This window comes from Cavia porcellus, unplaced genomic scaffold (genome assembly GCF_034190915.1).
Source record: "Cavia porcellus strain 051 isolate PalLab524CR breed Dunkin Hartley unplaced genomic scaffold, mCavPor4.1 scaffold_7, whole genome shotgun sequence".
Taxonomy (NCBI): Eukaryota; Metazoa; Chordata; class Mammalia; order Rodentia; family Caviidae; genus Cavia; species Cavia porcellus.
In genome coordinates this window covers 54,170,347-54,190,860 of record NW_026947490.1, presented here as the reverse complement: position 1 = coordinate 54,190,860, position 20,514 = coordinate 54,170,347, and the positions used below count along the sequence as shown (strand labels likewise).

The window sequence follows — 20,514 nt, the reverse complement described above, 5'->3', positions numbered from 1 at the left end:
AGGGGCACCTGTTCTGACACCAGCTTTAATCTTCTGTGCCATATCACGCAGAAGGCACTTGGGTGCACACAGTGCCAGCTGTGGGTACCATATGGAAAAACCATACCATCTACATATGTAGAGAGTATTTCTGAAGCCAGAAGGAGTGTAGAGGAATGTGTAACCGATGTAGCTTCATCTTCGCCTTGCCATTGAAAGTTTTAATCATTGAAATATCTTCAGGCCGTAAATAGAATCATGTAACAAGATAATTCTGAGTTAAAACCAAATATGTACTTTTGTTTTCATATGGACATAGGTCTGTGTATGAATGTATGAAAACGTAGACAGAACGTTTTCATACAGATGGGTTTGACTTGCAATGAAGTATATGGAGGATGTATGAATGAGCGGAGTTGGGGTATGTCAATCTGCTCAAGCAGAGCTTTTCATATGGAAAAAGAGATTTCCTCTTCCTGTAAATAGTTGGAGAATAGGTACTGTTTCTGCTTCCAACAAGTTTCAGTACAGACTCCACTTAGATGTCTGCCAAAGATTACAGAGAAGGTCTTGGACTGAGCTCAGCCTCAGTGATGTGCCTCTGATACCCCATTGAGCATGGCCCAAGAGCCCCATGTAGGATGTTACCAATGGGAGCCATGTTTCAGGCTGCATTTTCCTTTGGAGTAACCTCTTTCCTTCTTCTTTTCCTTCCACTTCTTCTAGGCAGGACAGGGCTGCTTGCTGATCTCTTGCCCAGTTTTGCTGTGGAGATTATGCCAGGTATTCAGTCATTTAACTCTTTATTTGCTTAATTTGCTATCATTCCATCTGTCTTGCTTTTGCATTAGTGACTAATTTCTTGTTTAATCTATTTGCACATTTGTCTATATATATATCTGTGATCTTTTGCAGGATGAACTAAGCCCATTGGAAAAGCTTTTAAATTGTATTCCTTCTGTTCCTAAGCCCTAAAATAATGATAATTAAACTTGCACTGAGTTAGAGACCTAGTTCGTCAGTGTGAGGCATTGTGGCAGTCTCCCTGCCTACCGAACTATTTCAGCTATACCCAGAGAGCTCCTTAGATTCTTAACAAGGCCATTATTTTTACATTTGCCTATGTATTATTATCCAATCACACGTTACTCTGAATAGCCTTTTTTTACATTATTAAAAATCTTTTTCAAACCTCAGGAAAGATACGTACTTCCCCCCCATTGAAAAATACACACTGAGCATGTGGTGACACAGGCTTGTCATCATAAAACTATGGAAGGTTAAGACAGGAGGATCACAAGTTTGAGCCCAGTCTGAAAAACTTAGTGAGACCCTGAGTCCTTTCAGGCCCCATAAATATATCAAGCAACCTGATCACAATACACAGCTCTATCTTTTGGTGTAGTGTCAGGTGGATACACCAGCCTAAACAAGCCAAGTTAGTTTGGTTCAGCAGTATATTTCACAATGGAAGGAGGCTCAGAGACAAGGCCAAAGTCAAAGATTAAGGAAGGTTGGGATTCAGTCTCATTTTAGAGTTTTTGCGGGATTTTAACAGCTTGCTAATAGCAGAAGAGAGATATAAAACATTCCTGGCCATTGGTTTTGACTTGGTTCAATTAAAAAAAAAAAAATCCAGAGTCTTCACAGTTGAACTTCACTAATTATTCATGCATGAATTCTTCTAGCACTTTCCCATTAGCTGGCCAACCCAAAACCAGACTTTTTTTTTTTTTGCCATTGCTTCCAAGGACACAAATAGATAGCTCTTTGTAATCCCCCTTGTCAAAAGTTCACTTAATTTGTAAGTATTTGCTCACAAAGCAAAACCTCACAAAAGCCCAGTGTTACCTTATGATGTTTCAAACTAGAAGTTACATCTCCGGAGGCTGTGAAGGAGTTATTCTATGTATCATATCTGGCTCTATCCACCTGAATTCCCCTCCCTTTGACTCCAAGAATATATATATTTTTTTACTCTAGAATCTTTTAGCACATAATATTCTTTTGACTTTCAAATATAACCTGCCAGACTTTTTTCCTTAAGTGCCTAACATAAATTGTAATCACTACGCCATACGGCTCACCAGATCTCCAGGATTGCACTCTGGGAAGCTGAGGCAGAAGGATCACAAATGTGAGCTGAGTGCTCGGTCTCGACAAGTAAATAAATGGAATGTAGGTCAGTGCAAAAATCCTGAGTTAAATCCCAGTACTAAACAAACAAAATAAAACAGCCCTCCTCCCCAGCTCACTTGCTCAGCCCTTCATGCAGAGAGGCTGACTAGCTTAATTGGAATGTATCTGGATGGATAAGTGGGGAGGGACATTCAGGGGACATAAGTTGTTTGCTTTCTCTTTGAGGAAATTATGTTCTAACCAAAGGTCAAGTGACTTTATCACAAAACCTTTCATGATAACAAAAATGTCATATTTTAAAGTTCCTAAATGAATGTCCATTTAACTGAAAGAAGACTTAATAACAAAAAAATTTTTTTAAAGTGTACTTGAAAGTCCTTGTAAAGGGGTGTTTTGACAGATGGCTTTAACTGAAGTGACTCGCTTTAGTCTTTTGGCTTTTAAAGGAAAGCAGGGCCCATCCAGCCAAGTCCATACTATGATATTGAGACAATTTGCGTGAGAGCCATAGTCATTTTTATCTAAGCCAAGTAAGATTTGTTGCCGTTCTCTTAATCTTTTGGATGGGCAAACGAAATGCAATTCATGTTCAGCCGCTGGCAGAGCTGTGAAACTAACAGAAGTTAAATCAACAGACTCAGCCACATACAGGTCATTTGTGTGACCATTCATCACAGCTCCAAGCCACGCTGGCCCATGGCTATGCTATGCTATCTGAGTGTCATGGTCAACTTGAAGATGCTCAAATCAATCCCGTTATCTGGGGTTGGGGACACTACCTTCTTTGTGTGAGACTGTGTCTCCAGTTTTCTAAAGCCATGCATAGCTATCCAGGAATAAACAAGAGTTTTGGATTTCAGTCCCAGTGCTGATCGCAGGGAAGGTTTGATCAGTAAAGAAACCAGATGAGTATGTGTAGAAGCTGCATCTAGACATGGAAACCCCTTTGTCAGCATTTACACTTAATAGGCAAGGTTAACTTGACTGTAAAAGGTAGATCTTTTTAGAGATACCACTGCATAGCCCAGCAGACAATGTAATGGTAGCTCTAAAAAGCCCATCAATCCCCAGCAGGAGCCTTTCCGCCCTTGTTTCACCCTATTCTGATAATGCAATCCATTTGGTAAACCTTTCCTCAATAAGGGACCCTGATATCCCCCACTGTTTTGTGCTGGTGGTTTTGTGCGCCCAGTTCGAGACCTAGGTAGCCATCTTCCCTCTTCCCCCCTTCTTTGAAGTGCTTCTCACACTTAGAGCTCCTCTGGTGCTTGGGGGCTGTGTTTCCCAGAAAGACCTGCTTTCTTCCCCAGGTCCTCCCTTGTCTCCTTTCAGACCGTGTCCTGTCCTGGAGGTGGGCCATCTCGAGTGTGAATTTCTCTGTGTTCCTGCAGAGTGGGTGTTTGTCGGCCTGGTGCTCCTGGGAGTCTTCCTCTTCTTCGTCCTCGTGGGGATCTGCTGGTGCCAGTGTTGTCCACACAGCTGCTGCTGCTATGTCCGCTGCCCATGCTGCCCAGACTCCTGTTGCTGCCCCCAGGCCTGTGAGTACAAGAAGAATCAGTGAAGAGATGGGGAGTGATTGGAAGAAATGTTACCTCTCCAGCTGACGCCATCCACACCGAGTTCCTCCTGCACCTCCTTTTCTTCCACCCCAGAAGTTGGTCATCCCAGAGCCTCTCCTCTGTGTGAGCCCGGGATGACTGCTTCCAGGATGACCATCTTGTTTTCATCCTCACCTACATGCACATCTCCATGCTCTCTCCACATCATTGCTCCTTGAATTCAAAATTCTCATGGACATTACTGCTCAAAGGAAGGGCAGGTCCAGATTAGTGAGGATGTGGGATAATAATTTTTCTTATTGTTGGGGCAGCCAAACTAGGACTGGTTTGCTCAACTGGTTGCTCTCTTCCCATGCAGAGAGCATCTTCTGTTAAACACAGTGTGCAGATGGTGGCCTTTGGGTACCTTCTAGCAAACACTGATAGCTTTATGTCCTTGTGTGATGAAATGGGCCCTACCATTTCACCTTTCTAGCCAGACCCATATAGGCATTACATTTGGCACCCTTCCCATAAGCCAGTCTTGGAAGAGAGAGGCACACTGTATACTCTTTGGTAATAAAGCAATATTAGCAGTTTTGAAATCAAGAGCCCGGGCTGTGTACAAGCCTGTTGCTTGCTGTACTTTTCCTGAAGAGGCTGCGGATCCCCCTGGAAGCAGCCCTGGGCAGCCCTTGTGCTTGGCCTGCTCCAAAGAGGTAGAGGCCACCTACATACAGTGTGAGTAAGAGTGGACCGCTGCTGTCACTGGGGATGCTGCAGTGACAGCTCCCAGAACCATGTAATTAGTGAGGTGCCAGGTGCCAAATACTGCAGTTCCGTATGTCTCTGCCTTTTGATGGAGCTGGAGGAGGCCAAGAGAGAATCCATGCAGTCCTAGGAGGGCGTGCATATGCCTAGTAGCTCCCCCAAGTATCTCCTCAGGGTGTTTTGGTTGAAGATTTTGGAGGGTGGGAAGACATAATCTCTTTTGCTCTTCATCTCCTTCCACAGTGTATGAAGCAGGGAAGGCAGCCAAGGCCGGGTACCCTCCCTCTGTCTCCGGTGTCCCTGGCCCTTACACCATCCCCTCTGTCCCTTTGGGAGGAGCCCCCTCATCTGGCATGCTGATGGACAAGCCGCATCCACCTCCCTTGGCACCAAGTGACTCCACTGGAGGAAGCCACAGTGGTAAATGTAGTTCTAGACCCTGCCCCGTGCTTGTCTTGGGCCCCCACACTGGTTCCTTGGTGATGAACACAGCCAGTTTAGTGAAGTGTCTTTGGGAAATGATGATCTCCATTCCAGAAGTAGGGCTCTGTCCACTGTGTACTTGAATCTTTGAAGTGCATATTAGGCTTTGCAAGGGTCGTGGGGGAAGTTGCTGATCCCTGCTCATTCCTTTCCAGGCTCCTCAGTAACTAAAACTACTGGAAAAATGCAATCTACTCCTTGATTGCTGACCATTGGTTAAATCGTTATCTCACCTCTACCTAGTGTTCAGGACTCTTACTAGGTACTGTGTGGGACACAAGGATGGGTAGAATGTAGTTTCTAACAAGCAGCATAGTCTAGTCAGGAAGAGAGAGTAGATCTTTAAGACAGTTAGAAGCTTAAGAGTATGATACTCAGAGTTCAAAGACGAAAGAGATGCAGTGGCTACCGGGAGGCACAGAAATTGAGGCTGTGCCTAAAATACTGCATAAGACTTAGGAAAACAGGGGGAAATGTTGGGTATCTCCAAAAAAAAAAAAGGAAGGCCAGTACAGTGAAATACCAAGCCTGGAAGAATGCAGTGTGAGCCTTTAGTAGTGTCCAACTTGTCAGAATGGCTGGAAGGAGATAGAACAATATCATGGAGCCAGATTACAGATGGCTTTGTAGCCCTGCAGAAGAAGTGGGGCTTTGTGGGGTGAGCAGGCAAAAGCCTCTCCAGGCAGATCCCCAGGCGGAGAAATGGCAGGATGACAGGTGAGTGGTCACTGAGAGAGAGTGGGCCTAAGATCTGATGGATGTGGTTCAGCTGTGTTACGTGACTGACTTATGGTGGAGAGAGCAGGGGAAGTACTTGGGTAAATCTAAGAGACAGTTTGAAAGAAGTGAGGAGGTGCAAGAGAAGGAACGGAAGGGAGGCTTTGCAGTGACTCCAGGCTGTCTAGTGGTACAGATCATAAACAGGAGTGAAATACTGCTGGGGAGAGCTGATTCGGGTGAAGATTAGCTCCATTTGGTGCTGGATAAATTTGTGCTGAGGTAAGGAAGACAGCAGGAGGGGCAGAGTGTGGTGGAGAGGTAGAAGGACACTAAAATACAGCTTTCCTGGGGCATTTGAGCAGGATTACAGGGTAGGTTTAGAGGGTGATGTTTAAATCCCTAGATGTGGATGAGCTAGTAGGGCTGGTGAAATGACTTGGAAGGACGTGGACTTCAGAGAGTGGAGGAGGGTCCAGCTCACTTAAGGAACCACTAGTAGCTGACTGTGGCAGGTGTGGCTGTCCTCAGTGAGTAATTGGTATTTATGTTTTTTTTCCTCCTGGAACTATTAGTAGAATTCTGACGTCTGAGACTAGGAATGACTCACAAACTGAAAAGTAAAAGTGAATGACCAATGACAGCCAGGGAGTTAGAAAAAGTCAGTACAGCTCATTCCCCAAAGGATAGAGTGGGCAAAAGAGACATTAATGAAACTTACCTTATAGTCTTTACATGCTGCTTTTGCTACTCTTCCTCCCCACCAGAATCCTTCATCCCCTTATTTTTTTATTAGTGACATCGTAATAAAATGATTCTTCTTTACAGGATAGCAAATGCTTTCTGTTTTCTGTTTCCAACCTTTTCTCCATTTCTGTTTTTGCAATTTAATCATTTTGGCACTATCTTGCCATATTAACCAGCTGTACTTGGAAGTTGCTTTGACAAGTAGAAAATGTATTATTTCACACACGAAGAAATTGCAAAGTAAAGTAGTTCTAGGGTTGGCTAAATGAAGAGGTTGGTAGCATTGCTACAGGACCCGCCTCTTTTCACCCTTGAACTGTTACCTGTCTTCCTTGGCTGGGTCCTCTGGTGATGCCTTGGTGACTTCAGCAGTTCTAGGAACTCAACGTTTTCAGAGATGGAGAAAATGCATCACACCCTTGTACTGCTTTCCCCACCAGTAAGGAAGAGTCTTCCAGGACTTCTTCCCCATCCACCAGACTTCTTGTAGTTTTATTGACAAGAATTGTATTCCATGTCCATTCCTAAATCAGATGGGTTTGAACTAATCAAGACTCACTTTTTAAATCTGGACAACTATTTGCCTTAGAAATGAACCAAGTCAGAGTACCATTAGCCAAGTAACACAGGAAAGATGGCAGCCAGTGTATAACACAGCTAGTCTGCCCTCATTCTGATTATCTGGTTGTGGGGCCGGGATAGAGTTCTTCATAGAACCCACAGGGACATTTCTGTACTCATGGTCCCCTGGACAGCATAAGTGATGGCATTTAGCTAATTTTCCTATTAAAAAGGTGGCTTAGGCCACTGTAGACTATTCAGTAAGGAACATAAAAAATGTTAAGAAATGCTGATAAAAATGTAAATGTAGCCTTTTTATATTTATATGCTATTTTAGTTTTAGGGTAATTGTGATAGTGATTTTTCAGATAACATTTGTGCACAATACTCTTTGAACACTGTGTAGTTTAGAAAGGCATTTTCAATAGGTTGTGTATAGTGTAGCCTTTTGTTTACCAAATGGGAAAGGAAGAAGAGGTTCTTTGATTCCTTCTTCCATTCTTCACAGCAGTTGCTCAAAACTTACTTACTTTCTTTCTCTTTCTTTATGTCTTCCTCCTCCTTCTGAGATTTTCCTTGTTATGAAAGAAAGTACTGTCCCCCTGCCTTGGATCCATCACCTTCGACTTTGTTAAACTTACATTCATACTGTACCCAATTTCCATCTCATATCTCCAATTTTTCCTTCTTTTACAAACTCTTTCCTATCAGCATTCAAAACACACTCAAATCTCACCCATTAAAATACAACAATGATCTGTAGAAAATTCTGAAATCTTCTAATGTTGCTTCCCTGATCCTGTTCCACACTCACTGCCAAACTCCTTAAAAGAACTTTGAGGATTTAATGTCTCTCTTTCTTCTGCTCTGACCAACTCCCCAACTAACTTCCATCTTTCTCTTGCTGTTAGGACTCCAGCTCCAGCCAAGGTTGCCTGATTGCTAGATCTAATGGATGCTTTTCAATCTCCACCTTCTGTGACTTCTCAGAAGCATTTGCCATCCCTGTTCTAATCATTTTTCCTTGCTATCCTGTACTTGTAATCTTCTGTTTGTCTGTTGATATGCTGGCTGTTCCTTTCCTGAGTCCTTCAGATATTTGTGTTCCTGTTTGGTCTGGAATCTCCTCTCTGGGAAATCCTGCCTACTTCCATGGCTTCTGTCCTCTTCTACAAAGTATGACAGAATATTATGGTTATGTGTTTAAATTTTTAAAAATTATCACATTAAAAGGCACATTGCCATTAACCACTCCCAACATATTCCCCCTCACTCCTAATATATTATCCTATTGTTTTTGCCATTTCCTAAAGCAGTTCTGGAAGTCCTTTTCCTTGAGTGTCTTTAATTGCTCCGTCCTGATGTCCTGAATTGATTAAAAATATTTACTTTTGTTGGTCACTTTGACTTTGGAGAACAGCCAGAAGTCACATCGTGGCAGATCTGATAAACAAGATGGCTGAGGACACACTGAAATGTTTTTATGAATCTGCCTTTCCATTGGATGGCACTCATCAGCAGCATTTATATTTTTGATCAGACTTCTTAGAAATGACTTGCAGAACTGCTTCAGAGAGCGGCAAGAACAGTGGGGTAAGTTGTTAGAAGTGAGGAGAAATGTTCTGTGGAGAATTAATGGTAATATATCTTTTACTATGTGTGCCTGTGTGTGTATAATTTTTTTTTTGAGATAGAATCTTGCAATTTGGTTTAGTGCCATTGTCCAAGTCATTTTGTTGCCCAGGCTGGTCTCAAACAGTAATTTCCCTGCCTCATCCTCCTGAGTGCTAGCATTACAGGTGCTGGGTGAATGATTTAGGGATGATGATGTGCAATTTATGTATCATTGTTGCCCCTGATTGATGAGTTTTGAAATTTTGTTTTAGTTTTCTTTTTTTTTCTCCTTGAAATAAAATGGATTTGGAGGAAAAAAAAACAAGATCCTGAATTCAATCTTCAGTACCACCAAAAAGATGAACTATTTTCTGTTAACATGTGTATTTCAGTATTCACTACTTATTTATTCTTGTTTTTTAAGAAATAGAATTACAGGTGTGTACTACCATACCTGGCTTTGTAATACACTTAAATTTAAATACTTATTTTTTTCAATCATCCTTGTACTTATATGCTGATAATGCCCCATTATTATCTCCATGTTCTCTTCTGTTCCTTAGTCTCGGTATCCAGCTACCTCTGGACATCTCTACCTAGTGGCTTATAAGCATTTAATCCTCATCTTCTAGGAAACAGAATTAATCTGCAGCTTCTCTACAGATCCCACATATCTTATATCCATGGATGGCATCATTGTTTACCTGCTGGCCAAAACCAGAAGCAAAGACTTCATCTTTAACCTTTCCTTAGTGGTCCCTTCCATCATCCAGGTGGTCACCAGAGTCCTTCAGGTTGTACATCAGGATAATCTGGAATTGGCTCCCTTTCTTCTGTTTCTTTGGGAGTTCTGTTCTGTGCAGCCATCACCTCCTGCTCTGCTTAGTGTAGCTACCTCCCAGCTGCCTTCACCCCCTGTACTTGCGCCTTACTGTAATCCAATTCACTTCTATTTACCTGGCTTCCACTCATCTTTCGAAAGAACTGAGCAGACAAATCGGATTTTGAAATACCATCTTCCAAATTAATTATATATATACACACACATATATATATATGTGTGTGTATATATATCCCTACTGTATATGTACAGGGAATATGCAAATTTTAAGAATCACTTCTCCCACAATTGAGCTGCTGTCACCCTGGGGGTGGAATCTGGCAGCTGTTCCATCCTCCATAAACAGCCTTGCTTAGCTCATTAAGAGAGGACAGGAAGAACAAGGTTCTATGCATGGAAGTCTCCCTCAGAGATTGGCTGAAAAGGGAGAGATTAGCTGAAAAATACTTGTACCTTAATTGGGTCAAAGGTATCAGCTCAAATCTTCTAACAATAAGAACTTTAAAATTTATATTTTGGTGTCATAGGGAATATGCCACTATCCTCTCTCTCCAGTAAAGTCCAAGTTGGCAAGGCTAATGAGAGGAGGTATTGAAGTGTGAAGAGTCACAGCAACCAAAGAACCAGACCAAGTTAAAAACGGAAATAAATCACCCATCGACCCAAAGCTGCACTCGGAAAAAAAATCAGTTTCCAAATATGCTGGACTCTGGCCAATCGTCTAGAACATTTCTTATTAAAATATCACCACACATCAGAGAGCTCTCTGATCTTCAAAGTACAGAAAAACATCAATCTGATGCCATCCTATATGTTTTTAAATCAAGAAACATTTAATGAATGCCCACAAATTTTGCCTGCCCTCAAGGAATTTATAATCTAGCAGAGTGACTGCCAGGGACTGATGAATGGAAATAAAATGAGTAACAAACACAAGACAGTATGTGATAAGGTATTCTGTAGTGCAGGGTCAGAAAGGAAAATCTTGCCTTTGGAGAGGAGGGATCAAGAGAGGTTTTTCTGGTGATGCATATCCTCTTGAGCGCATATGTGACACAAAGCCAGATGCTGCCAGGATGAGAGAATAATTTAGCATGTCATGCAAATTCTCAGCTTACCATTAAGAAAAAAAAGCCTATTTTTGTAAGATGGATAATTGCCTAGATTTTAAAGTTACTGAACCTAAATGGATAATGCCCCTAAAGTCTAATGATCAATGCTTGGCCTCTGTCTTTTTTGACAAATTTGACTTAATTAAAGTTTCTGAAGCCATGAGACTGCTGTGACTGCTGAGAAGTCAAAGCTGAAAGTACTTAGTACAGGGGAGTCTTTTTTATAATGCCATGATTGAAAGGCAAAACTATTATCTTCATTTGAGACTGTAGTTACTGTAACTTTTCAGAGACCTGCAGACCTTTGCACACAGTCAAATCTGGGCCATAATGAGCAGTGTAATTTTTTCTTAATGACATAGAAAACAATCTAAGCTCCAGTCCAAGTGGCAATTAACTGAGAATCCTCCAGCTGTTATTCGGTGCAGCTGCCCTCTTCGGAGTTCTACCAGGGAATAGCTGCTGTGTGGTTCCATACTGCAACAACCCTTCGCTCCATGATCTGTATCACAGGGTCCTTGGAGGCTTACCCTAAAAGTGTTTCACATATTGAGATAAAGCCACTGCTGTGGGTAGAGTAGGCCCCTCCTAGTCCCACACACAGTTAGTATTGTTTATTTAATCATCAATAATAACAGCCACAAAACTTACCCTTCCTGATCAAAATTCTTCAGTAAACCACCCACATAGATGCACATGCTATACTTTATAATTCATGAAAAATACAGTTTCCATTCCTAATTTCTCTTTACTCATTCATTCATTCATGCATTCATTTGAACACACATGTTCTGAATGTCTATAATGTGCCAGGCTCTATGCTAAGTGCTAGTGATATGGATGTGAAAAGCCTTCATGAAGTTTTTACTCTGCAGATGGATACTACTGAAAATACTCTATCCAAGAAACCATAACCCTTCTCCATTCTCAGGCCAGCAGTAATTCAGCATTTATTAAGGGCCTACTATTTGTAAAACACCACCCTACGCACATGGAGATCCTGAATAATAAAGATTCTGTTGCTTTAAGAATCTTGAAATTAGATTTTTAAATAACTTGAAACACACCTGAATATCTTAAGAATAAAAGTTCAAACTAAATGACTGTAAATGAGGAAAAAGATCACAACAGAAAGATAGATCTTTTCCAACTCTGAAAATTAAAGAAAACCTTTCAAGGATGACATTGTGTTTGAGCTGCCCTGAATAATTACAAAGAACTCCATATGCTCCACTGATTTGGCCTTATGTCTTCTATTCTTGAACAGATTAATTAAAAGGTATGAAATATTAGTTGCATTTTATAGATGGGAAAACTGAGGTCACCATTGATTTGAGGCCCCTCAATAAACTGGTGACAGCATGACCATAGGATGCCCAATTCCCCACTTCCTAGTGCTGTCTCATCCATTAGACACAACTGCCTTGGTATAGACATAACAGTTCTGGGGGATAATTGCATTTTAATTGAACTCTCTGTACTATATAAACGCCTCTGCAGAGAGGAAAGAATGTGTAGCTTGATAAATAAAATCATTTCTGCTAATAACTGCTTCTGCAAAAGGATTATGGATCTAACCTCTTGGTAGAGATGCCACTAAAAAGCATGTGCTGCCATCTGGGTTTTTTTTTTTTTTTTTTAAGTAATTTCACAATTTGAAGTGGATGTGGACTGCCTAGGATGTTCTTGTAGAGAAAATCAGTGTACCTGCAAATGGGTGTGTGGGCGACTTCTCTGTCTTCAGTGCCCAGGTTGTGATTAGAGTGCTGTGGAATTTTATATTTTAATCTTTCATGTAAATAGCCTGTGGGTTGGGGATGCGGCTCTGCCCATAGTCATGGTAACAAGTTCGGAGGCTATCTTCTATGGAGGGCATGCAGTCACGTGTTTTCTTTACAATACCTGCCTCACTTCGATGACAGGGAGTGTTGGGCATGGGTCACTTACTTCCAGGTTACAGTCCCACTGGCTGGAGCAAAGGACCCAGCTGCAGGCCATACAACCCATGATATACCTAAGAGCATTCTCTAATTTGAGCTTTGCTTACTTTTCTTCTTGATCTAGTTTTTTTTTTTTATTTTTAACTTCTCTCGTCCTAGACTATTGAGAGGCAAAATGCCATGATACAGTGAAGCAGGAGTCAGTCAGACTACCTGGTTCCAACCCTGGCACTGTCAAATTATTCCCAGAAAACATATAAAAAACCTTTTAATCAGAAGTTTTCTCAACCATGAAATGCAAATGATAACAGTCCTTCTTAGAGTAGATGCAAGAGACAAATGCCCATGTAGACATTTGGCACAGGACCTAGCACATTTTCAGTGCTTCGTAGTGCTGGCTATTTGTGTGATAGTTCCATCCCCACCCCATCATTCCTTTCTTTCATTGTTTTCCTTCCTAGTATGGAGCCGTAGGCCTGCTGGTATCTGGTCACCCTTGGGCTTGGCACTGGGCTAGACTTATACTTAAGCAGTATGAGGTTTAAACAGCCTTTGTCTCTGACAATATGTGATGGAGATGTAAGACATGATATTATGTCTCCTGCAATTTATTATTAAGACCTGAAAGTAACACCTGCTTGTAACCACATAACAGCAAGTTGAATTAATCAAGTCTAAAATGTGGTATCCCTTTTCCTAAAAGGAAAATGCTAAAGAAATAAAATGGAACCATGATTCGAAGTCTAAGTGTTTTGTATCTTGTTTTGTAATAATGTATATGAAGTCTAAGATCTAATATTGGCTCTGAGGTACCACCCAGTTTAAGGAGTTTTTGCACCATCTCCTAGGCAACTAGAGGCTTCCAGTAGGAAGTGCTTTGTCAAGGTCCCTGATGTTTAGGTTTCTGTTTTCAGGGGATGTATGATCCCATCAAGTGAAGATGTGAACCTTTGACTCTGGGTGACATGTCCTCCATCTAGGAAGCAGCTGTTTTTTGTTTTTTCATGTTTTTTTATGGAATTAAAAAACTTTCAGACAATAAGCATTCAGTGGAGTGGTAGGAGGTCAAAAGAGGAAGTAGAGGGTATCAGATGACTAAAATGCACTGTAATGGAATTTTGTTATTGACCTTCAGGTCCTCCATTCAGATGGAGGGGATCTCAGGTATTTCCCCATATATAGGTACAGGTGACTTCCGAGTGATTGCAAAAACGTTTTGATAATTAGGAACTATGTTTTCCATTCGGTAAAGTGAACATAGGCCTCTTTTTCCTGATATTTTCTTTTCTTTTTCTTTTTTTTAGTTCATCTCCTTGTGTTTTCTCAACAGTTCGCAAAGGCTACCGGATCCAAGCTGACAAAGAGAGAGACTCCATGAAGGTCCTGTACTATGTTGAAAAGGAGTTGGCTCAGTTTGATCCGGCCAGAAGGATGAGAGGCAGATGTGAGCATCTGTTGGTTTTATGTGATTTGTGCATCGTGCTCTTGCTCTTCCTCATAGCTAAGGAAGTCAGGAGTATCGAACCTGAGCAGTCTTGAACTTGCAGAGCTAACAAAGATGCTGGTGACATCAGGATGGAAGGCAACAGAGGGAACAAAAGGTTTCTGTTGTGAAGAGTAGAGCTGTCATGTTCCCCGTGGTTTATGGTCTCTCCATGGGGTGGTCAGCATTGATTGTGGTGGCTAGGTAATTCTGGGGTTAGAAATGTTTTATTAAAACAGTTTTCCCCTACTCTCCTTTTAAGGTATAATGAAAATAATGATGAGGTATGAAGCTTCAGTATCAGTTTTTTCCAACACAAAGGGCCTTGGCATGGAACCATCAAGCAGTCTGGTTGCCTCATGGAGGCTCAGTAAAAGTGAAAACACAAGTTTGGCAAGTGAATCTGGGAAAAGAGGCTGACATTCATTCTTTTGAGATGCCCAATCACTGAGATGGAAAGGAGAGCAAAGAGGCTGTTCCTCTGTCAAGGAGCTTTTTAATTACCAAGTCTGTAGGTAACTGGGCACCAACCCCTAACTTACCCACAGTCCTCACAAACTCTGCAGCTGACACAGCTGATTTTGGGGGGGTGGACTCCAAATTACTGTCTATCACAGAAGGCAGACCAGGGCAGGTCTGACATGGATGGGCTAATTATCAGTGGGTGCTGGCAGGCATGGTAGTGAGGTCACTGTGTGATTACTTCAAACCCTCCTCTTCTTGGAACCAGGGAGAGACTTGATGGAACTGTTGGGAAAACAGTCCCAGACTACAGGAGCTTTATTCAGATTAAGGACAACATATTCCACCCAGTTTGCAATTCTAAATTCATCCTGTCTGTGTTGCACCCATTACTGCATCCTCCCACCGCGGGGACTATAAAAAGACCATCTCCAGATTGCAATGTCAGGAATGCAGATGTCACTGCACTTGACAAGTTGGTTGTAACAGTGTTGTCATGGATCCCTGAAAGGGGCCAGAGACAGAGTCAGGGATCAAAGAGAAACCTGGGTAGTGTATCTACTGAATCTCACAGCTGGGGATTGGGGGGTTAAAAACTAAGATCAGAATAGAAGAATAGTTTAGGTTATGGTTCCTGTCTAACTGTCTTGACTAAAATGGAATCTGGGGTCCAGCTGATCCAGCTGATGGACTCTTAAGACCTACTATCTCTGGGGATAGAGTTGAAGGGGACCTTAGAAAGGGCTAGGTCAACTTTTGTGAGGTATATACTGAAGAAACAGAAGGTCAGAGGGGTGCAGTGACAGAATCAGTAGAACCCAGCTCTTCTGAGTTCCAGTTTCATGATCTTAACACAAGAAATTTCTGCACAAACTTGATGGTTACATGGCTGTAGATCTACTGAATCTATGGCCTTTTTGATGGTCTTCTTGTTTATTTATGTAGGGCTCCAGAATCCTGAAACTAGAAGGGACTTCTGAGGTTCTTAAATCCATCTCCTTCAATACAGAGGAGGATAGTGAGACAGAGAGAGATAACCAGGGCCAGTACTGAAGGCCAGTACCAGGACTTCAACCCTGGATTACCTGGTACCTGCAGGTTAGCATTACAATAGCTGCATGGAAATGAAGTAGGAATATAGTTCATTGTTTCCAGATGTTGATTCTATTTCTGAAGGGCAAAGTAAACCCTCGGGTAGATCACAGAATGGGACCATCTTGAAAAATCTGTAACAGGGAAGTTAGAGATTCTATAAGAATTAGGACTTTGAGGTCCAGAGTCATGAATTTGCTAGCCACTACGGCCCTCATTTGTCTTGTCTTCATATGTGAAGGATGGCTCCTGGGTCTTTTTAGCCTGACAGTTCCTAGAGTAGGGGTCAGTAAATGAAATCTCCCAGGCCAAGGAGGTTCAAATTTCTGTTTTTGTAAATAAATTTTCATGGGAACACAGTCATGCCAATTCAGTTGTGTATTATCTGTGTTTTCATGCTAGAATGGCAGAATTGAATGGTTTTAACAGTATGGCTTGCAGTGCCTAAAATACAGACAATGTTTGCTACAGTTATACTACTGGAGGTCTATGAAGGATGTTGAAGTTCAGGTTAACCTTGCCAGAAATTTTAGGGAAACATATTCCAGCCAGTTATGAAATTGACAGCCCTTCCTATCTGCAAAAATCAAAAGGGTAAGTCCAGCATCCCATCAGACATTTAAGGAAGGATCTGAGCCAATATTGTTTTTCAATGTCCTCCTCAACCCATTGTAAAGTTTTTTTCTATACAGTTTCTAAAGAGATTGTAATTCATGAGAATCATGACAGAAGGAATGTTCTAAGTTTTTACTAACCAATAGGAGCTATTTTTCTTTAAAATAGGCACAAATTAGTTCATTCTCCTTGAGTGGGAGAAAAGTTTTAAAATTTAAATTATAATTCGGAAACCAACTAATGGCACGATTAAACAGAGAGGCACTTATGGTAAAAGCTGTGTCCCTAGGAGGCTGTGTATGGAGAAGAAGAGGGAGACTCCCCGCTTTGATGTCCAAAAATTCTCTGTTCCTCCCAAGATTGTTGGAGACTGGGTGGGGTGAGGGTGGGGGCGGAAGGGACCTTGAGATGCGCATTTATGTTTCCCAGGCCTTGGCTTATCATTCCCTTGACGGCCTTAAACTTAGTAAGTGTTGTTTTAAATAATATTTTGAAGTCTTAATGAAAACGATTCTACAAAACAAATGGTTTTGGTTACATTGCAAATAGGTTTACTAGATTTATTTTTTAAGTAAAATGAAATTCAATACATTTCAGAGTTCTATAAATAGTTTCTCTCTGTTCTTTCTAGACCGTGATTCTGGTTCTTGTTCAAAGGTGCTTTGCAAAAAAAAAAAAAAAAAAGCTACTTAGGAAAACAAGACAGTTATGACTAGATACTCTCTTGCACTTGAGCATAAATGGAGACCAGGCCAGAAGGGCAGGCCACCCCCTTTTGTATTCTTATCTCCAGGCAACCAGAAATACTCTTGTAGGGAAGGGAAGAAGTCTCCCCAGGCTTTGGAAGTGTACTTGATACCACTTGGGCAGAATATTCCAGGTTCCTGGATGAGCATGGTTTAAAAGGGAGGTGTGTGGACACAAGCTGTATGCTTCTGGTTGACCTTATGGACTTCTTGCTATGCAGGGAGGGGCAGATTAGGGGTCCTGTAAAAACATGTGATGATATTGACTCTGAAGATCCCATTACATGGGAATGCGCTGGCAGAAAAGATGCTGGGTTCTGAGGTCTCTCTTTTTTGTTGTTGTTTCTTTTGGCCCAACATGCTAGGGATCATCATGGCTCATCAACAGAACTATACAGAACCAAGAAAAACATTTGAACAAGGATGATGATGTACTAGCAGGCCACCTGCAGAGAGCCCGAGTTCTGAGAAGCCTGCCTCAGGTGGAACAAAAACAATTGTTCTCTTATTCCAAGAACAGAGCACATAGGAAACCTCCCTTTCCATAAACAGTAGGGTTCAAAATGGAGTCAGTCCCTGCTGAGCTGAGAACACAGATTCCACTAGTGCAGGTCCATATCCCTCCCGAGGACCTCCAGTGGGACTTATAGAGCCTCAGGTCTCAGCCTCTAACAGGGTCCTCTTCCTGTCTCCCATGTAGAAAGTTTTGTCATGCCTGGTTTTGTCTCCACAGATAACAACACCATCTCAGAACTCAGCTCCCTGCATGAGGACGACAGCAATTTCCGCCAAACCTACCATCAGATGCGGAGCAAGCCCTTCCCTGTGTCTGGGGACTTGGAGAGCAACCCTGACTACTGGTCAGGTGTCATGGGTGGAGGCAGTGGGGCCAGCCGGGGGCCCTCAGCTGTGGAGTATAACAAAGAAGACCGGGAAAGCTTCCGGCACAGGTGATGGGTATGAAGGGGCTGGAGTAGCAGGCAAGTTAAAGCTGAGCCTATCGTTACGTACAAGTTCTGTTTTCCATCTTGTGCTGCCTCACCAGGTCTCTTTCTATAGGATACAATGTGGCCCCTTCTTGTATTCATTAAGCAAGGGAACCCTCATGACACTCTTAGAAGACATCCTGTAAAGCCTTTTGAACATGTGTGCCGTAGGCTCCTCAAGGAACCTTCACATACTCTGCCTTCCTCACATACTTAATCCTATAACCTCTAAAACTTCCCACTCATTACGTGCATCATTTTTTATCATTTGTCAGGTAAGCTGTAATGTAATGCCAGCACTCATATTGATGCACTTAATTCTCATAACGCAAAGGCAGCGACTACTACTATCCCCGTTGCGTTGGGGAAATACAAATTTCCAGATGCCCAGGAATTTACCAAGGATAAGACCAATGAAAAGGGAAGGCCAAGATTTTACCAGTTTTTCTGACCACTTCTTGAATGGCACCTTCACATTCACCTGTCCTTTACTTTGAAGGTCAGCAAACATCACATGTTTCTTACCAACTGCAAGGGTCTCTCTGGTTTCCTGCTTGGTAACTTGGTCCTAGGCCCTGAAGCAGGAACACGACTGTTTACGTGTCAGCGTATATTCCAGAGACTTCAAAGTGTTTTGTTACTTGGCTAGCTTAGAGAGTGGGCAGATGAGATGTGCAGGTTCAACCAGAGGTTACATCCTAATGATCAGAAGGCCTCACTGTGTGTTTCAGCACTGAGTGGCCCAGAAAGCATTTTTAGGCAGCCAATACTACTTTGATCCCTCTCACAAACTCATCAGGTAGCTTGGGTCACTCTCGATGCATCACGGGTGCTGGAGGGAGGCACGAGATGATTGGTGCATCCTCGTCCAGGGACCGCTGAGGGCACTCCCCCAGGTGGGCCTCGGTCTCCCCGCCTTGAACTGCGCAGGACGCGGTTACCGTAACCCTCAGTCCCCTGACCCATGCCTCCTCTGCCCGCAGCCAGCAGCGCTGCAAGTCTGAGATGCTGTCCAGGAAGAGCTTCTCCGGGGGCGTGCCGGCAGTGTCCATGGACGAGCTAGCAGCCTTCGCGGACTCCTATGGGCCGCGGCCTCGCCGCGCCGACGGCAGCAGCCTGGAGCCCCGGGGCGGCAGCCGCTTCGAGCGCGCAGAGTCGCGCGCCCACGCGGGCTTCTATGCGGACGGCGCGCTCGAGTTCTTCGCGCCCGGGGACGCGCGCGCGCCCCTGCCGCGCCTGGTGAGCCGCACGCCCAGCGCAGCGCCTGAGCCGGGCCTGCCATTCCCGGGCGGCAGCCTGGAGACGCCGGCCAAGCGCAGCGCTCAGCTCGGCCCGCGCAGCGCCTCCTACTACGCTTGGTCACCGCCCGCGCCCGACGAGGAGGACGTGCCCGACGACGCGCTGCCGCCCTACAGCGAGCGCGAGCTGAGCCGCGGCCCGTCCTACCGCGCGCGCGAGCCGCCCTACGCCAGCAACTCGGAGAGGCGCAGGAAGAAGGAGCCCGCCAAGAAGACGGTGGGGCACCTGGGGGCGTGATGGGATGGGGCTCCGGGGGAGGGTAGGCGGGGACCCCACCCAGGGAGGCCGGGCAAAGGGGCCCTGGAGTCCACCGGCCTCGGGCACTTTGTCCGCAGAGTACGCTGGGGTTCTTTTCAGCCACTTTCTATGCAGGACCAGAGTGGGGTCAGTAAGCCTGGGGTCCTGCAGGGTTTTTTTAAAGAGGCCAAATTAGATGTGTGGATGACTTTACAGAGGCCCTTAGATAGTTAAGGCTATCTTTAAGGAGGATTTGGCAGCAGGTTTTCATGGTGACCCAGACCAAATGTCATCCTAGCACTGTGGGAGGCCGATGCATGAGGATAGCTAGCAAGATCAATGGCAGCTTTGGCAATTTAGAAAGATACTGTCTCAAAAAAAAGAGCTAGGAATGTATTGCAGTGTGAAGGCTTTGAATTCACTCTCCAGTACAGGGTAGGGTGGGGTGGGGGTCAGCAGCATTTGGCATCTGGGATTCTAGGCACTGTGGCCACTTCAGGTCTCCTTTACATGAGTGTCTGTGGTCTGTGTGCAGAACATTGTTCAGGGTTTAGGTACACTGCTCCTTTCCCATCTCCTGCACCCTTTGGGTGAGAGTTGGTAAATTGTATTAAGTTCCCCCAAGAATCTGCATCCCAGAGAAGATTAGGAGATATTGTTCTTTACAGCGGGTAACTAAATACTTCCTTTTCTCTATTTTTTTTTTTTTTTTGAAATTTTATTGAATGTTAACTGTGTCTGTATATGTGAAAGAAATCCTCTGGCCCCTGCCTAGCTCCTCATTTCTTTTGTAGACCCTCTTTTGCTTTCACTCTTTATGAAATGCAGCCCACTCTGTCCGTTGGTCTCTGAACATGAGCCCCGGACCTCAGAGAAACACTGGGGGACGGTCACAGGTGCTCACTGTGGAATACCAAAGTGCCTCGGAGTCTACACTTTGGAGATCGCTGTCCATGCTCAGGACCTCTGAGTCCTGCTCCTAACTTTGCCTCCCTGCATTTTGTCTTTCATGATTCCAAAGGACATTTACTTTAGTGTGCAGTGTAGGAAAAGGAACATACACACAAAAAAAAGGATTGGCATTATTACTAGCCCTCCATAACAGGGGTCCTTTACTCTTTAAACAGAAAAGTGCAATGATCAGAACACTGA

At 43.4% G+C, this 20,514-nt stretch overlaps 1 protein-coding gene across 4 annotated transcripts in view; it reads left to right on the top strand.

Moving 5' to 3' along the window:
• Ildr2 (immunoglobulin like domain containing receptor 2) overlaps nt 1-20,514 on the top strand; it is a 72,391-nt gene that overhangs the window by 36,091 nt on the left and 15,786 nt on the right. For 3 of the 4 annotated variants that reach the window (XM_063253597.1, XM_003468671.5, XM_063253599.1), the window contains exons 4-9: nt 706-762; nt 3,510-3,656; nt 4,671-4,847; nt 13,773-13,886; nt 17,574-17,790; nt 18,810-19,341. In XM_063253597.1, coding sequence (XP_063109667.1) covers nt 706-762; nt 3,510-3,656; nt 4,671-4,847; nt 13,773-13,886; nt 17,574-17,790; nt 18,810-19,341 — 1,244 coding nt within the window. The remainder of the gene's footprint in view (nt 1-705; nt 763-3,509; nt 3,657-4,670; nt 4,848-13,772; nt 13,887-17,573; nt 17,791-18,809; nt 19,342-20,514) is intronic. The other variant, XM_063253598.1, reaches the window with a different exon arrangement.